General features: G+C 33.3%; 2 protein-coding genes across 12 annotated transcripts in view; one reads left to right on the top strand and one right to left on the bottom strand.

Moving 5' to 3' along the window:
• Positions 1-13317, bottom strand: part of LOC140756122 (uncharacterized) — a 163286-nt gene that overhangs the window by 1243 nt on the left and 148726 nt on the right. For 2 of the 10 annotated variants that reach the window (XM_073091550.1, XM_073091551.1), the window contains exons 2-10: positions 1872-1984; positions 1351-1531; positions 1108-1173; positions 960-1028; positions 800-874; positions 485-559; positions 326-403; positions 165-239; positions 7-84 (exon numbers count right to left, since the gene is read on the bottom strand). In XM_073091550.1, the coding sequence (XP_072947651.1) occupies positions 7-84; positions 165-239; positions 326-403; positions 485-559; positions 800-874; positions 960-1028; positions 1108-1173; positions 1351-1531; positions 1872-1951 (777 nt within the window). In that variant the 5' untranslated portion in view covers positions 1952-1984. The remainder of the gene's footprint in view (positions 1-6; positions 85-164; positions 240-325; positions 404-484; positions 560-799; positions 875-959; positions 1029-1107; positions 1174-1350; positions 1532-1871; positions 1985-13317) is intronic. The other 8 variants (XM_073091552.1, XM_073091559.1, XM_073091555.1 and 5 more) reach the window with 8 other exon arrangements.
• Positions 10003-13317, top strand: part of LOC140756121 (adenylate cyclase type 2) — a 161146-nt gene continuing 157831 nt past the window's right edge. The window contains exon 1 of one of the 2 annotated variants that reach the window (XM_073091547.1): positions 10003-10430. In XM_073091547.1, the coding sequence (XP_072947648.1) occupies positions 10391-10430 (40 nt within the window). In that variant the 5' untranslated portion in view covers positions 10003-10390. The remainder of the gene's footprint in view (positions 10431-13317) is intronic. The other variant, XM_073091549.1, reaches the window with a different exon arrangement.

Below are 13317 nucleotides of genomic sequence, written 5' to 3'. Positions count from 1 at the left end.
GCTTACTAGAACTTCGGTGGAAGAAGTAGTAGGAAATAAAACGCAGTTGCCGTCTATAGCCTCATTAGGTTGAATTGGTTCATCCTACAACAATATAATACCGTTTATTCGTAAAAAATACTAATAAAAAATATACAGTTAAATCTGCTCTGCAAAATATTTACAACATCACTTACAGAAGATGTGCTTGGTGATGGAATACAGGTAGGCTCAATCTTTATCGTAGTGCCTGGTATGTCCTGTAACAATATTATTCATTATTGATATTAAAAGCTGAATGATTGATTTAAAACTAAGTATAATTAATTCATTTTTTAAAGCTTACTAGAACTTCGGTGGAAGAAGTAGTCGGAAATATAACGCAGTTGCTGTCTATAGCCTTATTAGGTTGAACTGGTTCATCCTACAACAATATAATACCGTTTATTCGTAAAAAAATACTAATAAAAAATATACAGTTAAATCTGTTCTGCAAAATATTTACAACATCTCTGACAGAAGATGTGCTCGGTGATGGAAGACAGATAGGCTCAATCTTTATCCTAGTGCCTGGTTTGTCCTGTAACAATATAATACATTATTGATTTAAAAAGCTGAATGATTGATTTAAAATTAAGTATAGGTAAGTCATTTTTAGGGCTTATTACAACTTCAGTGGAAGAAGTAGTCGGAAATATAACGCAGTTGTTGTTTATAGCCTCATTAGGTTGAACCGATACATCCTACAATAATACAATACCTTTTATTCACAAAAAATACTAATAAAAATACAGTTAAATCTGCTCTGCAAAATATTTACAAGATCTCTGACGGAAGATGTGCTCGGTGATGGACGACAGATAGGCTCAATCTTTATCCTAGGGCCTGGTATGTCCTGTAACAATATAATTCATTATCGACTTAAAAAGCTGAACGCTTAACGCTGAAGTTAAGTATAGGTAAGTCATTTTAGGGCTTACTAGAACTTCAGTAGGCGGCAGTGTACCGCAGTTGCAGTCTCTAGCCTTGTTAGGTTGAACAGGTTGATCCTACAAAAGTATAAAAGCTTTTATTCGTAAAAATAAAAAATATTACATAAAATGTGATTCAGCATTTATAAATACTTACAAGGACTATGGTAGATGTGTGGTGGTATACGGCGCTGTGTCTTCTAAAAGGCTCCACTATTAAGTACTACAACAATAAATATATATCAAAATGAATAAAATACTTAATAGTGACGTTCAAAAAAATATTAAAAAAAAACAAGAGACGGTTAGTAGGAACTAAAAAAAACATAAAAAAATTAATGATAGCGTGGGATATTTGTAAATAAAAAGAACCCCTTTATAAGAATTTAGTTAAAAATACCTTTTTGGGATATCCGTATCTAGTTACTCGACGCACTCCAGTTTTTGTCGTGTACAAATCAGCCTCATCAAAATGATCTGAACAAACTACACTATGCGAATTTGATTGCCATACAGGATTATCACGACCGGATCTTATGGCAGCTTCCCATTTGTCACATAGCAATATATTTTTTGGAAACCTAAAATAACAACATTGAACAGAAAAATAAATAATTTGCACTATCTACGTAACACATAAACTCAAAGGTGCGATTCAAATATGTATCTCATTTCGATTAAATGTAACATAGTATTTCTGTTAAATTAAAATAAAATACATTTATCAATAATATTCCCAGATGTTTGCTATTTTATCATGCAAGTTCTTTACCCGCATTTCGAGTAATACACAGTAAGGGATGCTGGCAACACTTTGTAGTCTGTACTGCTGTCACGTTAACTTATCGTGTCATATCGATGTAAATTTATATATTCTCGTGTTTGTAAAATATTAAAAAATATACGTTTTCTTGCACTTACGAATGAAACGATAAATTTTTTTTGTATCTTTCCTTCGATGCCGTGTTGTTTTTGCACCCCTGAACTGCACATGTCGGCATTGTTCCGCGTAAATGATACGACAGTGACACCACAAGTCCACGACTGTCGGAGACGTACTGGCATTTGGCAAAAACGATCAGTCTTTTTACGTATGTGTGTGCGTAATCGCGTGTAATATACACACGATCATGGCCACATAGTTAATTCAATTTTAAGGCGGTGAATGGGGAATATGCATGGGATTTAGATTGTCTTGTTATTTTTCCCTCGGTACTTTATGGTCCTGAAATTACATCTATACCTACTATTATTTTTTTCTTATTAAATTGATTAAATTCAAAAATTTGATTCAAAAATCGTAAATTATGCGAGCGAAATTCAAATTTGCATTGGTCGAATCGAAACATGACGTAACACAGCGTTTTACCATGTTTTACGATGTTTATAGGCGTCGATATTACAGTATAAGGATACTGTGTCGATATTCATAGATGGTTCAGTCATACTGTCTGAGAGAAAAATTGTTTTCATTTATATTCCTGCAGTGTTTATATTACGTAGTGCGATTTTACTATATAGTATTATTAAGAATAATCAAGAACAATGACATTTTACCGAAAATATGCAAAAATGGATAAACGGGTTTTTATGCATAGGTAACATGACGATTTTATTTTCGGCTCAAAACGGCTCATTGTGTTTTTCGTCAATTAGCAGGTTTCATGACGAAAAAAAAACAAAAAATGCCGCACATTGCACGAAACACTTGCGCTGCCTAGTTCTATGATGATAAGGATAGAGATGTTAAAAACTAATCGATTTTTATTTTAATCGATTACTATTTTCTTATAATCGTTTTTTTATTATCGATTTAGACAGTAATATTAATCGTTTTTTTTACAAATCGATTATATAAATAACGTGTAAAAACCGATTTTTAGAAACAGTTCGTGTCTATGCAAAAATCTCGAATTAAGTTCATACGTATAAGTTCATTAAATAAAAACGGTGTCATCTGTAAACACCTAAAACACGCTGGCGAAGGTATTTTATAAAGAAGAAGGGCAATACCATAGCAAATGTTAAACAGGACTGGACGTTTACGGCATTTTTTATTTGATTTATATTTTAGTTTTTGAGACACTAAGTTTGTCATTTTGTTGGGATGCTCGTTTCATATTAATTATAATAAATAAAACATTTAATAGTACTAATGCTTTGTATCAATAATGCTATTTGGTTTCATAATTTTTCCTTTTAGTATAGGTATTTATAGTTGTAATAGTATAGTTATTTCGTGGTAGTTTTTTATTTTTATTGATGTGAAACATCTATAGCCGCACGTAAAACCGATTTCTGGCGTGGCGACGCATGCCGTACGATGTATATATATACGATGGTATATATATACAGTCTATATGCAGTAGTGTGTACGGTGTGGCGACGCGTCGCCATGCGAAATCGAATTCAATAAATAGTCATCGTTATCTGGAAAAAAATCGTAATATTTTATTTTATCATTATGACATATTTAGTTCCTATCACAATATGTTCTTTTCTGCATATTACTTTTACAAAACAATGTCGATGTTTCACATCTGCCAGGCGTCCCGTGACGGCTCACATTTTTTTTTTTTATATATGTATATTTAGTATATAAGTTTTTATTCGTATATACTCGTAGTTTAATTTATTTTAGCTTAATGAATGATTATTTTAATGTTTTATTTGTACATTTATAGTAACTAATTGATTAAACATAACCAATCCTATGCAAGACGTCCAACCACAAAACTTATTAGTAATATAATATATGTAATGTTTCCTAATTCCTTATTTAATTTTTTTAAAGGAAAATACCTTTTTTTTAGTTTTGAATTGTTTTTGTTTTATTCATATAATTTTATTTGATTTTTAAACTGAAACTAAATTGTTTATATTAATATCATAGAATTATTGGAATGAGAAAAGTATGTACTTTATTATTTAATACAAAAAAACAATTTTTCGCAAAAATCGATTTATTTTTATGAAAATAGATTTCTGACAAATCGATTAATTTAGAATAAAGAAAAATCGTTTTTAATTTAATCGATTCTTTTCCATTAATCTCACATCCCTAGATAAGGGTAAAGTCAAGGTTAACATGTATCGTCTAATGTGTGTCGTGTGACCGTACCTATGTGTGCGTCAACAGAATAAATACAATAAAACAAAACTTAGTGCACTTTTATTTTTTTTTAGAAAATAGTATCAATTTTTTATCTACTTATTTTTATATTTAGAAGAAGAACAAAGGACAATGCCCATGAAAGTATGGACCGCCGTCCAGAGTTGCATCAAATTGAAACTTGTTGTGGACGATGTATATTTAACCAAATAATTATTTTTTAGATCAGCACCCGGGTTCTGAAGTTATTTACCGAAATGTTACATAACCTCATAATCGAAAATATCCGACGATAGATTGATGGTCGGTTTTAATTGATAGTAGGTACCTACCTATAATGTAGTTCGATTGATATATTCGATTTATTTGTAAAGGTAGTAGGAAAAAACCCTAAAATAATCCTAAAAACCTAAAATAATGAATTCCATGTATAAAATACCGCCATTTTATTTTTTAAGAACAACAATCAACATTTCGTCTTATTTTATCTTAATTGGAATCCCCTGGTCAAAGAAACTATTCTGATCGACAAACTACGTAAAAAATCAAAAAATAATTATAATATTACTTTCATTTTGACTCATGAGAAAAATCAGTACCAAGAATGGGCATTCTCCTTTCCTTTAACAAACCAGGTGAGGATTTTTTATATTTACTTTAATTATAAGCATCGGCTTCAGAACTATTGTGTATTTTATAACGTAAATATTTTGTGTTTTATTATAATTTATAGGTACGTAAATTCAATAATAAAAGGTTTAACATACCTCTACCCTCAGTATGAGTTTTTACGTTTTGACAAAATTGACTGTTTTTGTATTTGTTTACGTATTTCCCATATATATCCAATCAGATCTGATACAATCCGTTACGGGCGCTGAAATTTATGGGGATGTTAGTGTTTGATGAAGAAGTCGATAACTACCTAACAAAGCAGATGGAAATTTCAATGGAATATTTTAAAATCATTTACCTAAAATTATTGTTTATTACAGTAAATGCAAATGTTATTGCGATGTTGGAGACACTTTTATCTGTTTCTCATAATCTTACACCACTTTTTTCGTATTTTCGCATCTTTTGGAACAGAAAAATGATGTGTTTATAGTAGTGCATTTGCACAATTACTCCAGGAAATATCTATAAAGTTATTTAGTCCTTCCCATGATGTAAATAGACTTTAAACTTGGAAACCTTAAATAATAACTTTATATACATATGTTATAGCATAAGTATAAGCAGTATAAGCAGTGATAGCCTAGTGGTTAAGAAACTTGCCTCTCGATCGAGGGGTCCGAGGTTCAAATCCCAGGCACGCACCTCTGATTTTTCACAGTTATGTGCGTATTAGAAATTAATTATCACTTGCTAAACGGTGAAGGAAAACATCGTGAGGAAACCTGCATACCAGAGAGATTTATAATAAAAAAAATATCTCAAAAGGTATGTGAAGTCTACCAATACGCACTTGGCCAGCGCGGTGGACTATGGCCTAATCCTTCTCATTATGAGAGGAGACCCGTGCCCAGCAGTGGGACAGTAATGGGTTGTTGATGATGCATATAGTTATCAACAAAAAACACGTTCTGTGACATCATTCAAAGAGCGCGTTCAAACGTGGTAAATTTTTACCATACTTAAATAATTAAAAAAATAATAATTCAGAAACTAATAACATTGTTTATATTTTTACTGTGTTAAAACGAAATAAAAAGGGATTTAAAAAGTAAAATAAAACTATGCATATTCCCTTTAATCTGCCTATTTGAGTTATCAAAAATATAGCCATAAGATGGTCATATGTAAAGGATTACAAAATATTTCGCTGTACATAATTCGAAAAATATCTCTTTTTAGGGTTCCGTACCCTAAAACGCAACCCTATTTTTAAGGTTTCGCTGTCTATCCATCTGTTACAGGGCTTTATATCTTGAACTGTAATAGATAGACACTTGAACTTTAACAGAGAATTTATGATGGTGGCAGCTATACAATTCGACGTGTTGGTCCGGTGTATATAGGTACATAATTTACGTTATATTACCTAACATCATTTACATTTTCAAAATACATGAACGTACTTTTAGCTGTTATGGTAACAAATAGTAAAAATAAAAAATAATGAACTACCAAATAGTACGGAAGCAAGTTCAACTCGTACTCCGCCAATTTTACACACACCACAGTACACAACATAGTAAATTTACTATACATACATATGTACATAGTACATGCTCTGTAAAAATTTTAAGTGTCTACCTGATGGCCCAATAGATAAAGGGAAAAACTACAAAAAATATCGGTTTCGAGTATGGCGACCCCGATTTATAACATATTTTTGTTTTTAGGGTTCCGTATCCAAAGGGTAAAAACGGAACCCTATTAGGTACTTATGCTTTCGCTGTCTGTTCATCTGCCACAGGGATTTGTCACTTGAACCTTACCTAACAGATAGAAACATGATTTACTTACAGAATATGTAGGTGTAGGTAATGGTGGTCGTTATAATAATGGTATAAGGGTTCGGTTTTAGGGTGCCGTTTTTACCCTATGGGTACGGAAACCTAAAACCGAGCCCTGTGAGGTTCGTTTCAGCGTTTCATGTGCAGTGTTAAACACAGCTGTGTTCCGCTTTGAAGGGTGTAGTAAGGGAGACATACTTTTCCGAAGCTTTTCAGCTTAGTTGTAGGGAGTAGGCGTACCACAGGTAGGAATATAATTATATTTGGAGTTTTGGGGCTGACTACACTGACTGCATGCTCACCTGCAACTCCTATGTTAAAACAGGTAATTTTTTAATATATAGGAATGTTCACTAGCACTAAGTTAGCCCAGAATTTTCTAAGTTATTAAAAGGTACGCGGTAAGCTGACTTATATGATAGGTATATAATTCTATGTAGCTAAAGATAAATCTAACTACACTTGGGTAAAACTGTTATCGCCAATAAGATTTAATGTTTATGAGCCGAGAGCGAGTGGTTTCTTCGAAATTAAATCCATGCGTTTAAATGAATATGGCCGCGAGTCATAAAGTATTGTCTCTATGGAAATACAAGCTGTGCCCCGCGGTTTCACCCGCGTTAAAAAGAAATTTAACAATATCGTAAACAAAATAAATCGTCAAAAATAAAAGGACTTTGAAACGTGTCTCCCGGGCCATAATCTAATTTTAAGGTCTCCCTTTAGGATATACGCGTGAAATAATACAAAAACGCTATTTTTGCTCCCTAAATATGTATGTTGTCATTGGTGAACCATCCCATTCGTTCCCTAAAAGCTCTGTTGTGCGGCTACATTACAATTCTAGAATGTGACATCATTAATAGTTACATCATCATCATCATCATCATCATCAACTCATTACTGTCCCACTGCTGGGCACGGGTCTCCTCTCAGAATGAGAAGGATTAGGCCATAGTCCACCGCGCTGGCCAAGTGCGTATTGGTAGACTTCACATACCTTTAAGATTTTTTTTTTTTTTTTTTTTTTTTTATAAATCTCTCAGGTATGCAGGTTTCCTCACGATGTTTTCCTTCACCGTTTAAGCAAGTGATAATTAATTTCTAATACGCACATAAATTTGAAAGTCAGAGGTGCGTGCCTGGGATTTGAACCTCGGACCCCTCGATCGAGAGGCCGCGTTTCTTAACCACTAGGCTATCACTGCTTAATAGTTACATATTATCTTATATATAAAATTCTCGTGTCACAATGTTAGTTACCGTACTCCTTCGAAACGACTTTACCGATTTTCACCAAATTTTATAAGCATATTCAGTAGGTCTGAGAATCGGCTACTATCTATTTTTCATACCCCTAAGTGATAAGGGTTGTTCACCCTTAACATTTTTTTATTTATATGGCAACACAACGTTTGCCGGGTCAGCTAGTACCTATTGTATATATTTTGAACAATCCAAAAATAGACAGACAGGCAAATGGGAGTCCATCTCAACCACTGACAGTTGCTTACAATTACATAGAATTTTCCGTTTTTCATATTAACACGCGTAAAAAAATAGGGTAAGGTTGCATTAAGGGAAAAATGCTGTAATATTTGGGGTAATTTAAATTAAACAAAATCTTATGTTAATATAATCTTTAGTTATTAAAGTATAATATAGAATTTAAAGCAAGATAAAAATATTTTATTTAAATAGTGATTATAACGTTTTTTAAAAAAGTACCTTCGGTACGACTTAGGCGCCTGGTCGCCTAAGTCATACCCCCTATAGCCTAAGTCGTACCTAAAGTAATACCACTGGTAATTGCACCTATTTGGTATTTCTCTTTTTGTGCGATACTTTTAAAATATTTCAAAACCGTTTGTACCACTTTGTATTTTGATCGGGGTTGATTAACAGGTGCCGAAATTTGCTGCTGCAGGTATTTACTTCCTGTTTATTAAATCCCAATTTCACATTTCTAAGTTTCGATAAAGCTTTCCTTCATCCCTAACCTCCTGCTTGCAAGTATAGTATCTTATTTCGAGAAAACATAAAATGTTTAGCTTACAAAGACAGAAAATGTGAATAATTTCTAACAGTGCCTAAGCCGTTCAAGGTACGACTTAAGAATTCCTTATTGGTATGACTTAAGCAACAACACATCAAAAATTTGAAAATAATATTACTGACAAATCCTTTAAATTTTATACTTTTTTATTAGGACTAAATGAATAGTAGAATGTGTCAAATATAGAAAAGAATTACAAAAATTAACTTAACAATCGCACTTCCCTTGAATTTGCTTACTATTGAACTTAAATTTTTAGTGAAAACATAAACAAAACTTGTTTTTTTTAAAGTATTTTAAAATTAATGTTGCCGACATGATGCCCTGTTTTTTTTGTTTCGTTGCACAATTAACTAGTATACGTTTGAAGCACCAGAGTTCGCCATTTGCACATAGGATACTAGATATTTCTGTGATACGATTTAGGCGCTGGTACGACTAAAGTAACCTTTCCCTACATAACGAAACGAAAAAATAAAAAGGCTCTTAATATTATTTGTTATACATATTTACCAAATGATAGCGATAATACCTGTAGTTTAGTGGTTGGAAACTCAGCCTTTCGCTCTCCTCGACTGTAGTTCGAATCAAACGCAACTTTTTTTAAGTTGTGGTACATACATAAGAACTTAATTATAAATTGTTATACAACATCGTTAGGTAAACTTCACACGAGCTCTTAAAAAAATGCTTATAGTATGCGATGGCTATTTATTTAAATCCTCATTTGAAAAGCGTGACCCGTGACCTTACTGTCTGACCATGATCCGTGGGACCGTTTAGAAGTTATTTTCCACTGTGAAAATCCCTAATAACTTCTAAACGGATAACCCTAACTACACAATTTCTTTTGCCTTATCCGTTTTAGACATAAAGCTACCAAATGACATTAAAGAAAACCCAATCTACACAAACAAAAAGACATGTTTTAAAGTTCGAAGTTCACGTGGAAAATCTTCATACAAGTAAATTATAATATTTCCTGCAGTGAGTGCGTATTTTCTCCTGGAAATACGCACTCAATAAATAATTTGGATTTACAGTAGCTGTGTTTAAAACTTAGAGATACTTATAGACTGTCTAACTTTTTGTGTATACTTTATAGGTAAGACTCGTAATTTATGCCAATGAGAAGCGAATGTCACGTATTGAATGTCGAATTTATTTCTTAGTAAAATATGTTAAAATACTTATAACAAAAGAATAGGTATGAACCGCGAGGTTAATAAGTACAATTAAGAATCTTTTCCTTGTAACATAAGAGTATTAATTATCGCTTTGTTTATAAGTTCAATATTTGTTAGGGGCAAGAAAGCATCGGCGGCGCATGGCGGCGCTGCGTCTCGTGCGTAAATAAATTAGTCTACAATTCAAATTAGTGACGTGCAATTAAACGTGCTGGACATAAACAAAAATATACATACGAATAATTACATTACATGTGAATAAAATCTTTACATTTGGCTGAACTAAAATAGACCAGTGTGCCAGTAACTCCCGTGGCTGAAAGACGCGCATGTCATTAAGGAAAAAAAGAATCGCGTTGGCGCGAACGGTAAAAGTTGTCACAGATTATTAATAATTCCAATGTTTTTTTTTTTTTGAATTTTTTAATAGGGTTGTTTTCGAGTGGTAAATTGGTTGAGTGAAATTTCGATAATATGTGTTCGTTTGATGTTATATTTGTACGTGATTAGTGGTATGTGATGCGTGACAAGGTCAATTTAGGGGCAGTTTATAGCGGTGACATATTAAAATAACTCTTTTATTTTGGGTGCGTTAGTGGAGTTTCAGTAGTGGTGTGTGAACTATGGCTGAGGTTGAAAATCGAGTGGATAAAGATTCCCCAGGTTTGTTATTATAATGTTCCCATACAATTCTAACTTTCTTATTTTAGGTCTATTTATCTATGTTTAACAATGGTAAACTCGTTTAGTTTGCTTTGTTTAGTTGCTCGTTGAGCAAGTTTTAAGAATTTGTTTATTGACTTCCAGCGCTATTACGATAGGTCCATCATCATTGGATATCTAACAAAATAAACAACGCTAAATTAATCGTTGCAGCGTGGCGTCTCATAATATGCGTTCCAAGTTCGAATTTCAATTGGCCAATTGCCTGCCTTTTATTTAAGTCAAAATAAAAAAGAAACTTTATTGATAATTTTATTGATTAAGCATTAAGTGTCCGTTAAAATATTTAATAGTTATAGTTACGGTTGCTAAAGACAGAAATATTGGTGGTACTTCGACTACGTTATATTTCTATTACACCTTTATCTACCTTTTACGAGCGATACTGTATTACTAGTGCTTGTTTAAAGGAGTTAGTGAGGCAAAGTTTCTGTCTTTACATGGTAATACAACTTATCCCTCAGGGGTACTAATCTATGTTCAGGGGTTGCTACGTATTTGTAAGGAGAAGCAGATGAGTAACTTTAGTTACAAAGTTTAGTTTTTGTGATGAATTACGGACGTCAGGGGTGTAACTGACCACTTAATCGTGTTCTAACTATGTGCAGACAGCATATTTATGCTTTATTTAAAAGCCTTGCAAGCGAGAAAATTGGGGTAGTTTTGAACATGTAGTTATGCAGGTTTCCTCACGATGGTTTTCCTTCACCGTTTAGCAAGTGATAATTAATTTCTAATACGCACATAACTTTGAAAAATCAGAGGTGCGGTGAAGGAAAACATCGCAAGGAAACCTGCATACCTGAGAGATTTATAAAAAAAAAACATCTCAAAGGTATGTGAAGTCTACCAATACTCACTTGGCCAGCGCGGTGGACTATGGCCTAATCCTTCTCATTCTGAGAGGAGACCCGTGCCCAGCTGTGGGACAGTAATGGGTTGTTGATGATGATAACATGTAGGCGTTCGCAGCATCGACATGTTAATTTGCATGTTAACAGTTTTATAACTGTAGTTTATTTAAAAAATGTCTTACGTTGCTTCTGTGTGGGAATATTACTAGATACTAATCTTAACATAATTATTGTCAGTGGAAATGCTAATGAAATTAGTATCGCCAATCTTAGATAAACATAACAATTTTAAGGGTTGTAAACGTGCTTGTTCGAGCTTTAATGTGTTGCTTTAAATGCATTTACAGCCATTTACATTCACGCCATTTGCCAGCGAAAGTACTCCCAAGCGAAGTTAAAACTGTGATGCAAACGAAACTCATCTTTGTTTTCAACTATTCAACATGCAATAAGGTTAAAAGTCCCATGTGTTGATTGTTGAGATCTAGTTTATAGTTTATAACAGATCATTTTGGAGTGCTATGAATTACATGGCAATATTGGCAGATTCGAATGAATATCATTGTTAATCATGCTACTTAATAAAAGTTAAGCTAATGGATATGCAGTTGATTTGAGTATAAGTGGTCACTGCAATTGTTACCCATATCATCATCATCATCAACCCATTATTGTCCCACTGCTGGGCACGGGTCTCCTCTCAGAATGAGAAGCGTTAGGCCATAGTCCACCGCGCTGGCCAAGTGCGTATTGCATATAACCATCTCTATAAACAATAACCTTTATCTCGTAATATTTACCCATAAATGAGAAAATTTGTGGAACAACTACGTGGAATATTCGGAGAATTTACTTGCTTCAACACATAATAAATACCTACCTAGAATATGCCATAGAATGAGGCGTTTCGACATAACTTGAACTCGTTTGATGAAATATAGAACATGGGACAAAGAGAAATAAATAACGCTTTATATATACAAGCATTCCTTTATCCCATTAATAACTCCTTATGGTATGAGTATCTGATTTTAAAGGAGGTACAAATAGTGTGGCATCACCGCCACACCTGTTATTGCCTAATAACAGCAGTGTTAAAAAATGCTGTTCTGTGGTTTGAAGGGTGTGGTAAGATAAATACATACTTTTTCGAGGCATTCCAGCTTAGTCTTCAAGGGTAGCGGCGCACCTGTGGTCGACCTTGTGTAAGAATATAATCTTATCAGGGGTTGATTTGATTATAGATGTCCATGGGCGGCAGTAGCCACTTAAGTCTAGTGTATTTTTAAGTAACGAGAAAGAGATTTTGGTGAATTAACTCCTATTATTTTTACTGCTTGGCACGGGAACATATCTTTCTAGAAACTGATGATCTGAAGTATAATATTCCACCTTGCTCAATTGGTGAGTTTGCATTGAATTGACATTTTGTAGGGAAAATCTTTTCATTTAAAATTGCTTTTATTTAATGGCGTAAATATAAGTATAGTGAAGTAAGAGGTACCTACGAGTAGTAGCCGTGTAAAGATCAATTGTACCTAACCTGTGTTGTAGGGCAAAGAAACAGGTATCCTCAATCCAATTACCTTGCTGTGCCTGAGAATAGTTGTAGAGCAACATGGTGCCTAGGTATAGTCCGCGAGGTCTAAGTTGAGCTTTGCATTAGTGTGAGTGAGCACAAAAGTAGAGTCTGATAAAAAACTTTCAAAAATAAATTTTATCATTTTTAGTTAGGTACATAGTTGAAGAGGTATTTTTGTTTAAAAAAGTATAGTAAAAAATGTTTTTACTATATGCAATGAAATTAATTAAATAAACTTTGTAGCTTATCGCGAATTTTTTCGCGAAAGTCTAGATAGAATGAGAGCTAAGTCTGTGATTTAAAATTGTACAATGCGTGGATAGTATTGACTTTGAGGACTACGTTTAGACGTAATTAATTGTAAGAGTCACGTTATCACGTCTGACTTAGT

The sequence above is a fragment of the Epargyreus clarus genome, unplaced genomic scaffold (assembly GCF_041222505.1).
Source record: "Epargyreus clarus isolate Ecla_fem2 unplaced genomic scaffold, WU_Ecla_fem_2.2 ptg000034l, whole genome shotgun sequence".
Lineage (NCBI taxonomy): Eukaryota > Metazoa > Arthropoda > Insecta > Lepidoptera > Hesperiidae > Epargyreus > Epargyreus clarus.
This window is presented reverse-complemented; position numbering and strand designations above follow the sequence as displayed.